At 48.1% G+C, this 15937-nt stretch overlaps 1 protein-coding gene across 2 annotated transcripts in view; it reads right to left on the bottom strand.

Moving 5' to 3' along the window:
- Positions 1–8740, bottom strand: part of RCOR1 (REST corepressor 1) — a 147521-nt gene extending 138781 nt beyond the window's left edge. For both annotated transcript variants that reach the window (XR_007137233.1, XM_047797706.1), the window contains exons 1-2: positions 8185–8740; positions 8042–8101 (exon numbers count right to left, since the gene is read on the bottom strand). Coding sequence is in view for 1 of the 2 variants with exons in the window: in XM_047797706.1 (XP_047653662.1) it covers positions 8042–8101; positions 8185–8488 (364 nt within the window). In the remaining variant the exon portion in view is untranslated. The remainder of the gene's footprint in view (positions 1–8041; positions 8102–8184) is intronic.
- Positions 8741–15937: the final 7197 nt, after the last annotated feature.

Raw genomic sequence — 15937 nt, 5'->3', positions numbered from 1 at the left:
CCTGGGAACTTCCATATGCCGAGGGTGTGGCCCTAAAAACCAAAACAAAATTTTTTTAATAAAAATAACAATAAGCTCCTCAAGGCCTCTGTTTCCTCACATGGAAAATGGCAGTAGCAACTTGCTCTGATATGACTGTGACTGTAGCGTTAAATTATTAATAGGCGTAGAGCTCAAGCTAGCCTGGCACAGAGCAGGCACTACACTGACCTGACACTGACAGACCATTCCTTCCAGGGTTTTGTTTTTGATAAGTTGTATCTCTCCATCAACACACTCACCCTCTCCCCCATAATCAGTGACAAATCCATAAGATGGCCAAATTTGGTTTTATTATACAGCACATCAACTTGTATAGGAAACTAACTGACCGTTATGGAAAGTAAAGCTATATAACTTTAACCCCTCACTAGTATGCTGTTATAACTACATGCTAGGCAGAAATTAAATCAGAGCTTTTCAAGTCATCTGGCACTGTAATTTAGGTCAATCGGTTACTAGTACACCAAATGAACTAAATAAAGCTGAAACATAATTTAAGAAAAGAGATGTGTCAATTATCAGCGACATTCATCTTAGAAACTGGGAGTTCTGATGACAAACATTATAGGAGCTATGTAGCAAGACCAGTCTCTGAGCAGAAATATATCCCACCAGGGGTATATTTTATTCCTTCCTGATGAAAGAAAATCAATCCCCCATATTATAGAGAAAACAAAAAACTCTACATATGCAACCCTAACAAAGGATCAGTGTCCAAATACATAAAGAACTCACACAAGTCATTAAGAAAAAGAACTTTATGTAAAGTTACAGAAAAATAGCGAAAGATATATTCACAGGAAGAACCCAAGTAGCCAAAAAACATATAAAAACACACTTAACCTCACCAGTAATTAGAAAAATGCCAAGGTAAACCACAGAAAGACATCACTGCAGAAAGTTAAGAAATCTGGGAGTTTCCTGGTGGTCTAGTGGTTAGGACTCAGTGCTTTCACCAGTCTGGGAAGGAAGAAAGGAAAGGAAGGAGCGGGGAAGGGAGGGAAGAGAAGTTAATAAATCTAACACACAGTGAAAACTGGGTGAAAAAAGGAACTTGTGCCTTATGAGTGGCGAAGTACTTGCCTGGAAAACATCAAAGCAAATGAATATGCACAAATAATCCCATTTACAAAAAGGACTTTGACAATAACAGAACACTGCTTATCATGCATAAGTATGTACTGAAGTAGGAAAGCATGCACAGGACGGCCTTGAGAGCGGCCGCTCAGATTTCCCTTCAAGAGAGAAAGAGCCAAGAGGAGTGGAATTAGCTGACAGCCCCAGCTGCCCAGCACCTCTGCGGTCCACTGCGGCATTCGAACCAATGCCAGGCCAAGACTGAACACCACAGGCGTTCTAGAACAGGGCTCTCCTGCCCAATGCACCCTAACAAACGACACCTTCACCCCAAGCCGCACAGCAATCTCAGGCGTCTGGATCCAATCATCACCCTTCCTCCCGTTTTCCTTCATAGGCGCCACACCCCCATCCATCCTGAACACTCTGCCACCCGACCTGCTTCCTCTCCTCTTTATCCCTCATAGGCGTGTACCCCAGGGAGCTCCTGCACAACTAGCTCTATAGGTAGGAAGCAAACTATCACAGGAATGACATCAATCACCTTCCAATTACAGGAGGCAGGAGTGGAAGAATTAGCCTTCCCTGCACCTGAAGCAAGTATGTCCTAATATTAACAGTGTTTACACCTGAAACTAATGCAACACTGTCAATCAACTACACGCTGACGTTTTTCACAAAAACCAAACCACAGTGTTTAATCACCTTGGTGGGTGTAAGACTATAGGTATTATTTTATTTTCTATGCGAATGGGTTTTCTTAATAGCTCTATCTTTACAATTCTATCCTACCTTATCATAATTTGCAAAAGCATTCAAACTATCTACTCACTTCAATTTTAGAAATGTAACTCTTACCTCTGGTTCTGAAATTATGCACACATATGACTCTTCCCAATCACTGCACCAATAACAAGGCTCTAAAACAAGAAGAGTTGGAAGTATGGTTCCAGAGGCCTCAAGTCTACCTGGAGATACTTTCAATAACTGAAAGACAAATTCAAGTCGCTCTGTCTCGCTCGACCATACATTCTTCATCGAGAACTCAGGAAGGCGGGACTGGATGGACACTACAACCTTCTCTCTCAATACTACAATAGAGGGAAAATACAGAAATTTCAAATTATCACCCCTACTGCGCAATTTTTACTAAGTCCATGTCTTTAAAGAATTTGACCAATTTGAAAAAAACAGAATTTTTAGGGTTTAATGTCATTTCATTTTAATGTTATTTTAAATTACTTATTTCTCTCAAACATTTTGGCACCTTAAACCACTTTTTTTTTTTTTTTTTTGCTTTTTAGGCCTGCACCCACAGCATGTGGAAGTTCCTAGGCTAGGGTCCAATCAGAGCTACAGCTGCCAACCTACACCACAGCAACGCAGGATCTGAGCCTCGTCTGCAACCTACACCACAGCCACAGCCACAGCCACGCCGGATCCTTAACCCACTGAGTGAGGCCAGGGACCAAACCCGCAACCTCATGGTTCCTCATCGGATTCGTTTCCGCTGCACCACGACAGGAACTCCCATTCTATTTTTTAAACACTCTTTTTAAAAAAATCACAATAAAAGAGTTCCTGCATTGGCTCAGTGGGTTAAGAACCTGACATTGTATCCACAAAGATGCAGGTTCAATCCCTGGCCTTGCTCAGTGGGTTAAGGATCCAGCATTGCCATAGGCTGCAACAACAGAGATTGCAGATGCAACTCAGATCTGGCATGGCTGTGGCTGTGGTATAGCCTGGGAACTTCCATATGCTGCAGATGCAGCCATTAAAAAAAAAAAAAAAAATCAACAACAGAAAACATAAAACTCAACCAGAAGTTAGATATATATATATTAATAAAATTTCCAGAACACAAAACAGAAAAAATTGTAGAACTACAACTTGTATGTCTTATTTCTAGGATCACAAATATTTTCTACAACTGCTAATTAAAGCTGTAGGAATTAACTCAGTCCAAATCACTGACTCAACATTCAATCCCCAATTCCACCTTATTCAAACTTTCACTGTGCTGCTACAGAGATTCTCTATAGGAAAAATGATTTCAAGTTCTCTATCCTAAATATAAATACCAACTTAACACACACTCCTTAGCAAAGATCACTGTTTGCCATTAGAGTAAAGGGACAAAGTGAAACCTTACTTCTTAGGTCTACATTATGCACAGGACCTCTAAAGAAAGGCTCAGAAATGAGGGCTAAATTATACATAGATTACAATAATTTATGTAGCAGAGAGTAAAATTTAAAAAATGAGTTCCCTGATAGCCTAGCAGTTAAGGATCCAGCACTGTCACTGCTGTGATCTGAACAGGTGTACCTATTCTCTCTGGATCTCAGTGTACTTTTCTGCTGTATAAATGTTTTGGACTATTTCTCTCTTTTCCAGGAAAATTGCAGCAGGTACATATAACTTAAAAACAATCATTTTTAAATATCTCAGTGCATGATTTGCATTCAAACATTACAATCCAGTAAAGCAGGCAACGCAAGGGCCACTGCTTGGCAACCTAAGTCCCACAAATGATAATTAGAATAAAACAGCAAAAATGTTTATTTAGCATTCACTGTGTGCCAGGCACTGTGCTGGACATTTCCCGTGTATTAGCTCAGTTAACTCCTTCTCTTAGAGAGATCCATTACCTCTATTTCACAGATGAAAGCAAAAATAACTTGCCCAGGGACAACACAGCTGTCAGGAAGCACTGCCAAGATCTGAACTCAGGTTTGACAATTCTCACAGACCAAGCTCTCACAAGTCTCCTCTATACTGCTTCTGAAAGAAACCTGAAATTAAAAAGATGACTCTAACTGACATAATCACAGGCCATACGTGATGAAAAGAACTCTGATTCACGAGGGAGGAAACTGAGGCTCCCGAGATAAAATGACTAGCTCTACCTTCAACAACCTTCTTAATCACAGAGACAGGGCTTTCAACCTCCTGACACCAGCTTTAGGTGTCTCCCAGCACATGACTTCACGCAGTTATCACACACAGCATTTACCGTTCTCCTGACCTCTCATTTGGGTGAACGCCGCCCCAAAGTAGGCCTGCATCACAACGCATCCACCGAAACTTATGAATTTTAGGGTATCTATAAAACTGATTTTTACAAAGAAATTAAAGCATAGCAAATTATGTGTTCAAAGAGGAACACAGAACCACCAGTAAAAAGAAATGAAAAGCAGGTCAAGACACCCTGTTCAGGAAAATAATTCCACATTAAATCATAACACATTTTTTTAATACAAATCAACTCTGAAGTGACAGTTGAGCCAATGACAACCACACATTTTCAAATGTGATTAAATATATTGGATTCAATGTTTCAAATACAGGTTGCATGTTTAAAGGGCCCTTACCTCAAAAATATTTACCATTAATATTTCCCCTTCTGTAAGAGTCTTAATTCTACTGTTGGTGAACTATGACACTGAAAACCTACTCAGAAGTTGACAATAATAACACATGTTTCAGAAAACAAAGAACTTGAGTCAACCTCAAAATCCTGCCATTGTGTTCCTCTAGCTAAAAGACAACAAAGAGTACCAAACAAACAATCAAAGAAATATATAGGTTACAGCTTTTCTTTGCTTATTGGTAAGATCTTGGAAACATTTACCTTTTTGTATAGAAAAAGACTACTTGTTTCCAAATAAATTATGCTGGAGTTCCCGTCGTGGCTCAGTGGTTAACGAATCCGACTAGGAACCATGAAGTTGCAGGTTCGGTCCCTGGCCTTACTCAGCGGGTTAAGGATCTGGCGTTGCCGTGAGCTGTGGTGTGGGTCAAAGACACGGCTCGGATCCCGAGTTGCTGTGGCTGTGGTGTAGACCGGCAACTGTAGCTCCGATTTGACCCCTAGCCTGGGAACCTCCTTATGCCGCGGGAGCAGCTCAAGAAAAGGCAAAAAGACAAAAAACGAAACAAAAAAAAAATTATGCTTTGCAAGCATAGGAAATAACTAGCCAGAGGTAGGAGAAAATAAGCATTCTTCCCTCTTACTTTATTTTATGATTACTAAATTCTAGAAGAAATCAAAGATAACTCAGCATACGCTATGGCCTTGAGTAAGGAAAGACAATCTGGACGCCGCACAAGAACGAAGACTAAGTTAAAGGTATAAAACTGCATTCTGGTCTTTGTCTTTAAATGTAATTGATAAAATCTATTCCATCATTATAAACATAGATGCTTTCTTTTTGTCTTTTGAGGGCTGAACCAGAAGCATGTGGAAGCTCCCAGGCTAGGGGTCGAATCGGTGCTGCAGCTACCAGCACACACCACAGCAACGCGGAATCCAAGCCCTGTCTTCGACCTACACCACAGCTCACAACACCACCAGATCCTGAACCCATTGAGTGGGGCCAGAGATCGAACCCACATCCTCATGGAGAGAGTTGGGTTTGTTACTGCTGAGCCACGACCCAACTTCCATAGATGCTATTGTAACTACAAATTTGTCAGCCCATGGATCCAGTCTAGGTCTTCATTAGAGCATATTTTAGAAGGACGTGCTCTATGCCCATCGTGCACTGAGGGATGACAAATGAACCTTTCTCAGACTACGCAGGGCGTAGCATCAGGCAGATCTAGTTTCAATCTTTTGCTTTTAAAGCTAAAGAGGGTCAAGTTGGGACACCAGGGGAGTGTTCTTATGGCTCAGGAGGTTAAGCAACCAGTGTTATCACTGCAGCTGCTGGGGTCGCTGCTTCGGCTCTGGTGCAATGGTTCTGGTACGATCCCTGGCCTGGGAACTTCCACATGCCTCAGGCATAGCCAAAAAATAAATAAATAAAATCAACTTTTTCTGTGCATACATATTTACAGGGATCATGTAAAGGAAAAGAAAAAATAAAATAAGCACTTTCCCAACGAGTTTCAGTATGTTCAAATTCTGGTAGAAATAAAGATGCGCACAAAACTCAGGCAGGAAGAAAGAAAAAGCCGTGATAATCACAATCACAATTTCGTATTACTCCCAATTTGTACTCATGGAAAGAAACTGTCTTAAGTCTAAAGACGTAAAAACAAAATTTTTTTTCCATGAAATAAAGATATATCACTTCTATTCCAAAATGGAAGTCTCACCTTCCCTTAGATTTTAAGTTAATTGAGAATACACCTAAAAAAAATAAATCAGGAGAAAACAGTAAAGTCCCACAATTTCCAGCCATATCTAGGAGTGTGTCCCACTGCTAGGCAGTAAAACAGGGTTTGAAATTACTTCATACCAGTTAGATTCCTTTCCAGATTAAAACAAACACAAAATAGGAAATGTTAATTGGCAGTAAGACTACGGAGCAAAACATTTAGTGTTTTATTTCTGAGAATGGCAGGTCTCTAGCAAATTTATAGCTTTCAAAACTAATATAACCAAAATGTACCAAAAACTGACCAACTTACTAAAATCAACACATTTATACAAACTGATTTTTAAAAATATGTGGGGGAAACTTGGCGACAAGCTTTGCTTTACGTTCTGCATATTAAAACAAAGATGGACTTGACCTACAAAATGAAGATAGGGTCAACTGTAACCAAAAAACAGTATGCTTCCCCTGGTGGCCAACCAAGGAATGGAGGAGTGCAGAGAAGAGAAAGAGCCTGGTCTGAGTTCCATCCTGTCACTCTTATAAAAGAGAAGTGACTACCAAAAAAGGAAGATGGGGAGGGGGAGGGGAACCATCAAAAGGACGAACACAAGTTTAAAAGGAATACAACCCTGGGTGTTAGACTCCATATACTTTACGAGATTTAAATCATCACCAGACCAAAATGTAGAAGGCAAATGGGAAAGGTCATTTATTTCCAGAGTGCCCAAGAGCTCCCTCAGGGATCCCTATGTATTTTCACGTCAAAGAACACCCGGAGTTTCACACCTTAATAACAGCTTAGGAGCAATCGCCTTTTTCAGGGACTAGATCCTTGCAATTTTCTGCATCTTGTTTCCAAGGAAAAATATTTATGCATTTATTTTCTCAAATAAACTAGTGGTATAACCTACATAGAGAACCACCAGTTTTGAAGCCCTCCAACCAGGAGCACTGTTACCTCCAGTTGCACTAGAGTCTCTTCCGAATTTTATTTCTGAAATAAAACCCACGTCCTTTCAACAACACTTTCCATGCCAACAATCGTTAAAGATAGTCTTATACAGAAACAAGCTAAAATCTCACTGACGAATTCCTTTGTCTGATTGGATTTTCCTAGTACTTTAAATTTGCTTCCACACAGAATAGCAGCAAGGGTAGCTAATGTTCCATTCTAGGGTGTAGGGATTTCCTGGAGGTGGAAATCATTTGTCAGGCTAAAGCTCCTGAAGCTTCTCATCTTTCAAAACAACCCGTTCCTTCAAATAAAGAAGAAAAAAAAAAGGAAATAACACGGGTATTTACAAAGAGGTCCTAAAATCAAACTGCCACCAGCAAGCCTCTCCTCCCCCGGCAGGCGCCCTCTGGGAAGCACACTTCTTTCATTAACGGGGTTTGGGGGACCTGAGCATGGGAGGGGCGGCAGGAGCCCAGGGGCCGGCAGGAGGAGGAAAGGGCTTGGGGGGCCACCTTCAGGAGGGGGGGACGGTCCCACGTCCCGGCGCTCGCAGGACGCTCCTTGCCCCGGCCCCGGCGCGGCTCGAGCGGACCGGGGACGCCCGAGCCCCCGGGCCAGGTGTGGCCGCTCGGCGCCGCCTCCAGTCCGCGGGGCGCGGGGGGGGGGGCCTGCGGCCCCGACCCGCCGGGGGCGACCCGGGCCACCCCCGGGGCAGAGGCAGGCTCGCGGGACACGTTCGTGCGTGAGCTTCCCCCTCGTTCTCCCCGCGGACCGCAGGAGCCACACACAAAAAGAAACTTGTCCGAGGCTCTCCGCCCCCTCGGGTCGCGGCCGGCCGGCCCGGGGCGCTACTCACCGGGGTCGAAGTCGGGCACCACCGCCTGGTACTGGGGTCCGACCCGCATGCCGCCGCCACCTGCGGGGAAGCAGAGCGGGCGGTCAGCGGGCGGGCGGGCGCGCGGGCGGGCGCGGGGGCGGCGCGGGGCGGCTGCCACCTACCGTGCTCCTCGTCGCTGGACGAGCCCGAGCTGCCTTCCTCCCAGGAGTTGCTGCTGCTGTTGCCATTGGGCGCCGCCGCCGCCAAACTTTTATTCTGCCCATTATTGGGGGCGGCGGCGGCCGAAGCGGAGGCGGCGGCGGCCGAGGCGGTGGCCGAGGAGGCGGCGGCGGCGGCGGCGGCGGCCGAGGCGGCCGAGGCGCCGGCGGCCGAAGCGGCGGCAGCCGAGGCGGCCGCGCTGGCCGCGTTGTTCCTTCCTCTGCGCTTCCCTGAGACCTCGGGGCCCTTCTCCACCATGGCCGGCATCAGCGGGGGCCGGGGCCGGGCGAAAGTGGCGGGGACCCTCAGCTCCTGAGGAGGGGGCGCCCGGCCGGGGGGAGGGGGGTGCGGGCGGGCGCGGGGCCGGGCGGGCGCGGCAGGAGCCCGCGGGCGCGAGTTGGGGCTGGGGCGGCCCTGGCGGGCGGAGCGCGGAGCCGCTTCAAGCCCCCAGCGCCAAGCCGAGCGCAACTTTCGCTCTCATCGCCGCCCGCACTTCACTGGCACTAACTACTCCGGGAGCAGCGAGCGGGAGGGGAGGGGGGCGGGGCCTAGGCGAGCGGGGGGAAGCCGCGCGCAGCCCAACCCGGCGTGGGATGGCACCGCCCCCCGCGCGTTCCCATTGGCTCTTGTGGGATTTGGACGGCGAGCGGCAGCCCGGTTGGCTCCGCGCACCCGTCTGTCCAAGGCACCGGGGCGGGAGAGCGGGGCGGGGGAGGCTCCGGGCTTCCGTTGGTCAGGTTCGGTTGACGCGTATCGCCCACTGTACGTGGTTTGAGGTTTGCAATCTCTCTACGCCCCATGATCCATCTCTCTAGGCAATAGCGAGGAGTTAGCTGCCCTCCCCGCCCCCTCCTTCTGCCGGGCCCCCCTCGCCTACGCGCACCTCCCGCGGCCTCTGCCCCCGCTTTCCCCGAAGGGCTTCACTGAGAGTCCCCTCGGTTTCAAAAAGTAAAATATACGAGACACGAGAACAGAAATTGAATGCAAGGTCGGGACTACTTTCCCCCTCGCGCGGAGGATTACGTGTTACAGTTTGAATGGGTTCTATACAAAGAGGGGAAACTAATTGGAAGAAACTAATTGTGCCCCCACCTTTCCCAAGGGATTTAGGGGTGTCTCAGCGCCAGGGGAGGCCTGGTGCAGGGGACAGGGTTCTCAAGTGACAGTCTCCCCTGGAAGGAAAGGAAGCAGTATGGGAGCTCGGGGTGGGGTGGGGGGGGTTTCTGCTAATTGGGTGGGGGGAGGTTGGAAGTCGCCGTAATTGCTTGAGTTTCCGGGCGTTACGCGCCTGCGAGGCCTGAGGGGAGGGTCTCCGGCGGCCCTGGACCGGACGCAGAGTCGGGGAGCGGGGTCCCTGCATCCCTGATGACCCTTTAAAGAGCTGTAAAGGGGGCCGATCTGTCCCGGGGTGGGGGGGGAAGCACTTAAAAAAGATGGAGGGGGACTCATAGAAATGGACTGGGGTCCAGGAAGGGCAAAGAGGAAGAAGCTATTTTCATCCCAAGCCTTTGGTAGAGGAGGAGGGTCAACTTCCTCCGAGGCAAGAGCCACTTTTCCGGATCTGCTGCCTGCCCTGCCTCCTCCACTCCCACCCTGGGCACCCAGTGAGATGAGGGCGAGCTCGACCCAGCCTGAGACATCCTTGTTCTGGAGAGTGACCACTGGCCAGCCCAAGGGCTGCTTTTATAGCTACATGGGGGGGATGGGAAAGTGTGTGACTCCCAGAGGTCTGTATCTGCCCCACCCCCACCGATCCCCCCAAACGACGAGCTCTTGCTGCATAATTAGATGGGGAGAGCAAGTCTATAAATGAAAAAAAAAATTTTTTTTTAATGCAGCGGATGGCTATTTTTCTTTTAAGTTACTTCTAACCTGAGCTTAATATGGGGACAGTTTACACCAGCTCTGGCTATAAATAGCTACAGGGAGAAATCTGGAGTTTTATGGTTTTAAAGCCTGAATAAATAAGCAGGATGTTCTCCACGTTTTCTGCAGCATGAGCCATCATTATTACTTCAATGAAGTGACCAAGTTCACTTCTGCCTGAATGGGCTGTATGAAAAAGCGCCGGCCGCCCTCCGTATGGGGAGACATGCCCCCACCAAATTCAGGGTCGCAGCTCCATTCCCTTTAAAAAGACACCCCTCTCCTTGGAGAGCCCAGGTAGTGCAGGTGTGTGCCCTGGGATACTCCCCAACAGCTGGCCTGGGTAGGATGCAGACAGCAAAACCAAGGGTTAGGAACCAGAGGTGGCATTCCCCGGGGTTAAACCACCTGACTGAGGGCTGTGACTCATCCGGAGGTGAGCACAGTGTGAGGAATGAGGTTAAGAGCACTCTGCCCTGCTCCCTCAATGTCTATGAAATTATACCACCAGACTCTGGAAAGATTAGCCTACAAGGGCACAAAGGTGATATTCAGTCATTTATTAGAGCAGCAGAGATGGCACAGTACATAAGGTCCCCAGCCCCACCTACCAAACCCAAAAGTTGGAGCTACTTCGTGGCTGGGTTATGACTGCGGGTGCATCACTGGATCATCCAACCATTCCGTTTTTTCAACAAATATTAACACTTAACACGTGCCAAGCCCAGTTCTAGTTTGACCCCAAACCCACACAGACACTATAATTGGCCTTGACCCGCTCAGCTTCCTTGTCTGTAAAACACAGATAATAGTTCCTACCTCCTGGCTTGGCGGATTTTTACAGATTTTATCTGACGGGTCCCTCTCCTTCCACCATAGGGAACCCTCCAACCTGAAGAAACCCCGCTTCCTGCCCCTGCCTATTGTTTTCCGGGAGAGGGGGCCCACAAACGACCCTTCTGATTGGGCATTTGTGATCTCAGACCTCAAACCGGCACTCCACAGGCAGCAGCGCTATCACTAACGTGTTTTCCAGTGACACCCTCTCCCACCTTCTGAGACTTAAGATTTCACACCTTCTCTCCTCACACCTCCCACTGCCCCTCTGCCCTCACTCCCAGCCAGGGACCTCACCTCGTTCTTCAGTGAGAAAAACTGAAGCCATCAGATAGGATCTCTCTCATCTTCCAGTCCCTGAACTGACATACCCCCCCGCACCCCCTCCCGGGGCTTCTCCCGCCCCTTGATCTTGGGCACCCACCTCCTGCTGCCCTCCCCTTGCTGCCCTCCGGGGCCACCAGCCTCTCTCTTCCCCCTTGGTTAGACCTTCCAAAAAAAAAAAGGGAAAAACTCGCCCGTGCTCTGCCTCCTCCCCGTTTCTCTACTCCCCCCACTGAAAACTCCAAAGCCCTGTCTATGCCTGCCTTCTCCACTCCCTCCCTTCCCAGTCTCTCCCCACCCCACCCCAGCAGGGCTGTGGCCCTACTCTTAACGATTGCTTGATTGCTGTATTGCTCGGGTCACCCACACGCTCCCTGCTGCCCAATCCAGCGGTCGCTTCCTGGTCTCAGGGAACTTCTCAGCATCTGGGTCCAGCCCCCCTCCGTCAGGAAATCCCTCACCTCGCCAGACCCATCCTCACCTGGCTCTTCTCCTGCCTCACAGACCCCTGGCAGCTCCCGCCCCTTCCCGGACCCTCTTCCCTGTGTGGGATGCATAGTAGGCACTCGTTAAATATTTGTTGAGCGAAAACTAATGATAAGGAATACAGGCTGTTGTGAGTGCACAGAGCAGGAGCCAATCCCAGTAAGCAGAGGGCTCCTGGTACAGGTGAGGCCTCACCAGGACAACGTAAGATACACCCTTCCAGGAGGCCCGTGGGTTTTGTCTGCCCAGCGTCTCCCTGGAGGAAACCCATCTGCAACATCCTCCTCCAGGTGGTTGGCCTGGGGCTTCCCCATCCCTGACCAGCACGTGACCTAGGTCTGGCCAATCAGAAGGCCCCAGTGCTCTGACTGCAGTGATTGGCTCTGCATGAGCACATGACCTAGCCAGGCCAATCAAGACTCTTTCCAGAACTTTTTCTGGAACTCTCAGAGAGGAAGGAGCCTCCCTGAAATAGGACCTGAGGCTCTACAGTCTAGAACCTGCAAGACAGAGTCAGGACCCAGGCGCGGACAGGCGGGAGAGGCCTGGACGGAAAGATGGTGGAGGCACTTGCGTTCAGGCAGTGCGAAGCGCAGCGTGGGCGCCCGAGCCGAGGGCTCACTGCCCCCCGCCCCAGTCGGGCCCTGTCCCAGGAACCCCTCCCTGTCCACCAGCCTGTGGAAGAAGGCCGCTTGAGTCCTGATAGGATCGTTTGACCTCTCCCCACCACCCACATCCCATACGCCAGATCTGAAATCCTGACTTTTAAAATTGAGCAGCTTGAGTTTCTGTTACAACGGAGAGAGTCCTGAATGATACAAGCAATTAGGCATTAAACCTGGTGCAGAATGAGGGAAATGATATGCTGGCAGAGGAAACAGCACCGTCCCTCCTTGCCTTCTGTGAAAGGCTTGAAGATAACAGCTAATATCTTCAGGGTGTAACTGTGCCTGGCTCTGCTCTGTGTGTGGAACTCCTGAGCTCTTTTAATGCACCCGGTAATTTACTCGGTGAACACAGTTATGACTGTCTCATGACGCGTAGTAGTTAAGGAAACTGAGGCACATCCGCGTGAACCAGGCAACCCCACTGGTGGGCAGGTCTCCGCCATAGAGCTGTGCAGTCTCACCAGAGACATAGAAAGGCTGGGGGGACAGGAATGAGCATGTGGGCAAAATGCCTTGTCTTATTCCACCCATAGTGTTTATAATTTTTTTTTTCCTTAGGGCTGCACCTGCAGCATATGGAAGTTCCCCGACTAGGAGGTCACATCGGAGCGTAGCCGCCAGCCTACACCACAGCCGCAGCAACTCCCGATCTGAGTTGCATCTGTGATCTATATCGCAGCTTTGGGCAACGCTAGATCCCTAACCAACTGAGGGACGCCAGGGATCCAACCCGCATCCTCACAGATACTAGTTGGGTTCTTAATTGGCTGAGCCACAACAGGAATTCCTGTGTATAATTCCTACTGACGCTGCTTTTTTTTTTTTTTTTTTTTGGCTTTTTAGAGCCGCACCCACAGCACGTGAAGGTTCCCGGGCTAGGGATCAAATCAGAGCTCAGCTGCCAGCCTACAACACAGCCAATGCAGGATCCAAGCCCTGTCTGCGACCTACACCATGGCTCACCTCAACGCCAGATATTTAGCCCACTGAGTGAGGCCAGGGATTGAACCCACATCCTCATATTTCCTAGTTGGATTCGTTTCCACTGCACCACAACAGGAACTCCTTCTTACTGCTTTTCTAAAGTTTTAGTATTATTGTTAGGTGACTTTTTAGAAAATTCCACTAGGCTGTAATAGCTTCCCCAAAGCTGGAGGCAGGCAGAAGGCAGAGTCAGGATTGGACTGTGGGGTGGCAGGAGTACAGCCTGAAGCCAGTCCCAGGAGGGTTGATTACCCAAAAAAGATACTCAGAAACTGAGACTTTGGGTAGGAATTTTAGCCATCCTTGGAGTTCTTTTCTTTCTTGCTTTTTTTTTTTTTTTTGATCTTTTCTAGGGCAGCACCTGTGACATGTGGAAGTTCCCAGGCTAGGGGTCCAATAGGAACTGTAGGCTGGCCTGCGCCAGAGCCATAGCAATGCCAGATCTGAGCCGTGTCTGCGACCTACACCACAGCTCACGGCAACACCAGATCCTTAATCCACTGAGCAAGGCCAGGGATCAAACCCACAACCTCATGGTTCCTAGTTGGATTCGTTAACCAATGGGCCACAATGGGAACTCCCATCCTAGGAGTTCTTAGTCTGCAATCTGTGGATAGAGTTATGGGGTACCATGAACCCAGGAAGATAGTTACAGGCTTATTTAAATAAACTTTTAACTAAAATCTAGCATTTTCTTCAATTATGAGTGTAGGCGGTATTAACAGTGGCTGGGACTCTGTCACCCATAGAAATCATGATACTGTCTCATCACATTACATGCTGGCAAGATCTCAGAACAGTATGTACACTCGGCTCCACAATCACAGAAGATATTAGACCTACACCAGATTTTGTTATTTAATGTGTTAATAACCCCCCAAAACCCCTCAAAATGGATCATATACCTAACTGTAAGGGCTAAAACTATAAAACTCTTCAGAGAAAATATGGGGGTAAATCTTCACTTCATAAGGAGTGACCTCAGGTTAAGCAAAGTCTTAAATACGATTCCAAAAGCCTAAGGAACACAAGGAAGAAATTAATAAATTGGACTTCATCAAAATTTCAATTGTTTTTCTTTTGCAAATGATACCGTCAAGAATGAGAATGGCAGGAATTTCCCTTCAAGGCTCAGTGGTTAAGGAACCCAACTAACCTCGCTGGGTTCGATCCCTAGCCTCGCTCAGTGGGTTGGGGATCTGGTGTGGCTGTGGCTGTGGCGTAGGCTAGCAGCTGTAGCTCCAGTTCGACCTCTAGCCTGGGAACTTCCATAAGCTGCAGGTACGGCACTAAAAAGAAAAAAAAAAAAAGAATGTGAACATCAGGATTTCCCACTGTGGTTCAGCAGTAACAAATCCAACTAGTATCCGTGAGGTTGCAGGTTCTATCCCTGGCCTCGCTCAGTGGGTTAAGGAACCAGTGTTGCCGTGAGCTGTGGTGTCGGATGAAGATGGGGCTCCCATCTGGCATGTCTATAGCTGTGATGTAGGCCAGCTGCTGCAGCTCCTATTCGACCGCTAGCCTGGAAACTCTCATGTGCCCCAGGTGCGGTCCTAAAAAGCAAGGAAAGAAGAAGGTGAATAGCTTTTTCTCTCTCTCTGTCTACACCCACACCCACCCATGCTTTCTCTGCATGTTTCTTATCTCTCAATAAACACTTTACTTCGCTCCAAAAAAAAGAAAAAGTGAACAGACAGTCCTCAGGATGGGAGATAACATTTGCAAATCATGCCTGATAAAGGACTTTATCTAGGATATTAAATAATTCTCACAGTCAATAATAGAAGAGGAATAAAACAATTTTAAGGAGTTCCCATCCTGGCTCAGTGGAAATGAATCTGACTAGTATCCATGAGGACACAGGTTCGACCCCTGGCCTCGATCAGTGGGTTAAGGATCCAGCGTTGCCGTGAGCTGTGGGGTAGGTCACAGATGTAGCTCAGATCTGGCATTGCTGTGGCTGTGGTGTAGGCCGGCAGCTACAGATCTGATTCGACCCCTAGCCTGGGAACCGCCATATGACATGGGTGCAGACCTAAAAAGACAAAACAAAACAAAACCAATTTTAAAATGCGTAAGGTATCTGAATAAGCATTTCTCCAAAGTTACTAATAGTAAGCACATGAACATTAGTCCCCAAAGAAATGAAAATCAAAACTGCAATGAGGGAGTTCCCATCATGGTGCAGAGGAAACAATCTGACTAGGAACCACGAGGTTTCGGGTTCGATCCCTGGCCTCCCTCGGTGGGTTAAAGATCCAGCATTGCTGTGGCTGTGGCGTAAGCTTTTGGCTACAGCTCCTATTAGACCCCTAGCCTGGGGACCTCCATATGCCCCGGGTGAGGCCCTAAAAAGACAAAAACAAACAAAAAAACTGCCGTGAGATATCACTAGGCATCCTAGCCCACTGGGGTGGCTGTAGGAAAAAGAACGGTTAATCGCAAGTATTGGTAAAGACATGGAAAAACTCCTCATACTCGGCTGGCAGAAATGTGAAATGATGCAGCTGCTTTGAAAATTACTCTGATATGGAAGTTCCTGTGCGGTAAA

The sequence above is a fragment of the Phacochoerus africanus genome, chromosome 9 (assembly GCF_016906955.1).
Source record: "Phacochoerus africanus isolate WHEZ1 chromosome 9, ROS_Pafr_v1, whole genome shotgun sequence".
NCBI classification, from domain to species: domain Eukaryota; kingdom Metazoa; phylum Chordata; class Mammalia; order Artiodactyla; family Suidae; genus Phacochoerus; species Phacochoerus africanus.
This window is presented reverse-complemented; position numbering and strand designations above follow the sequence as displayed.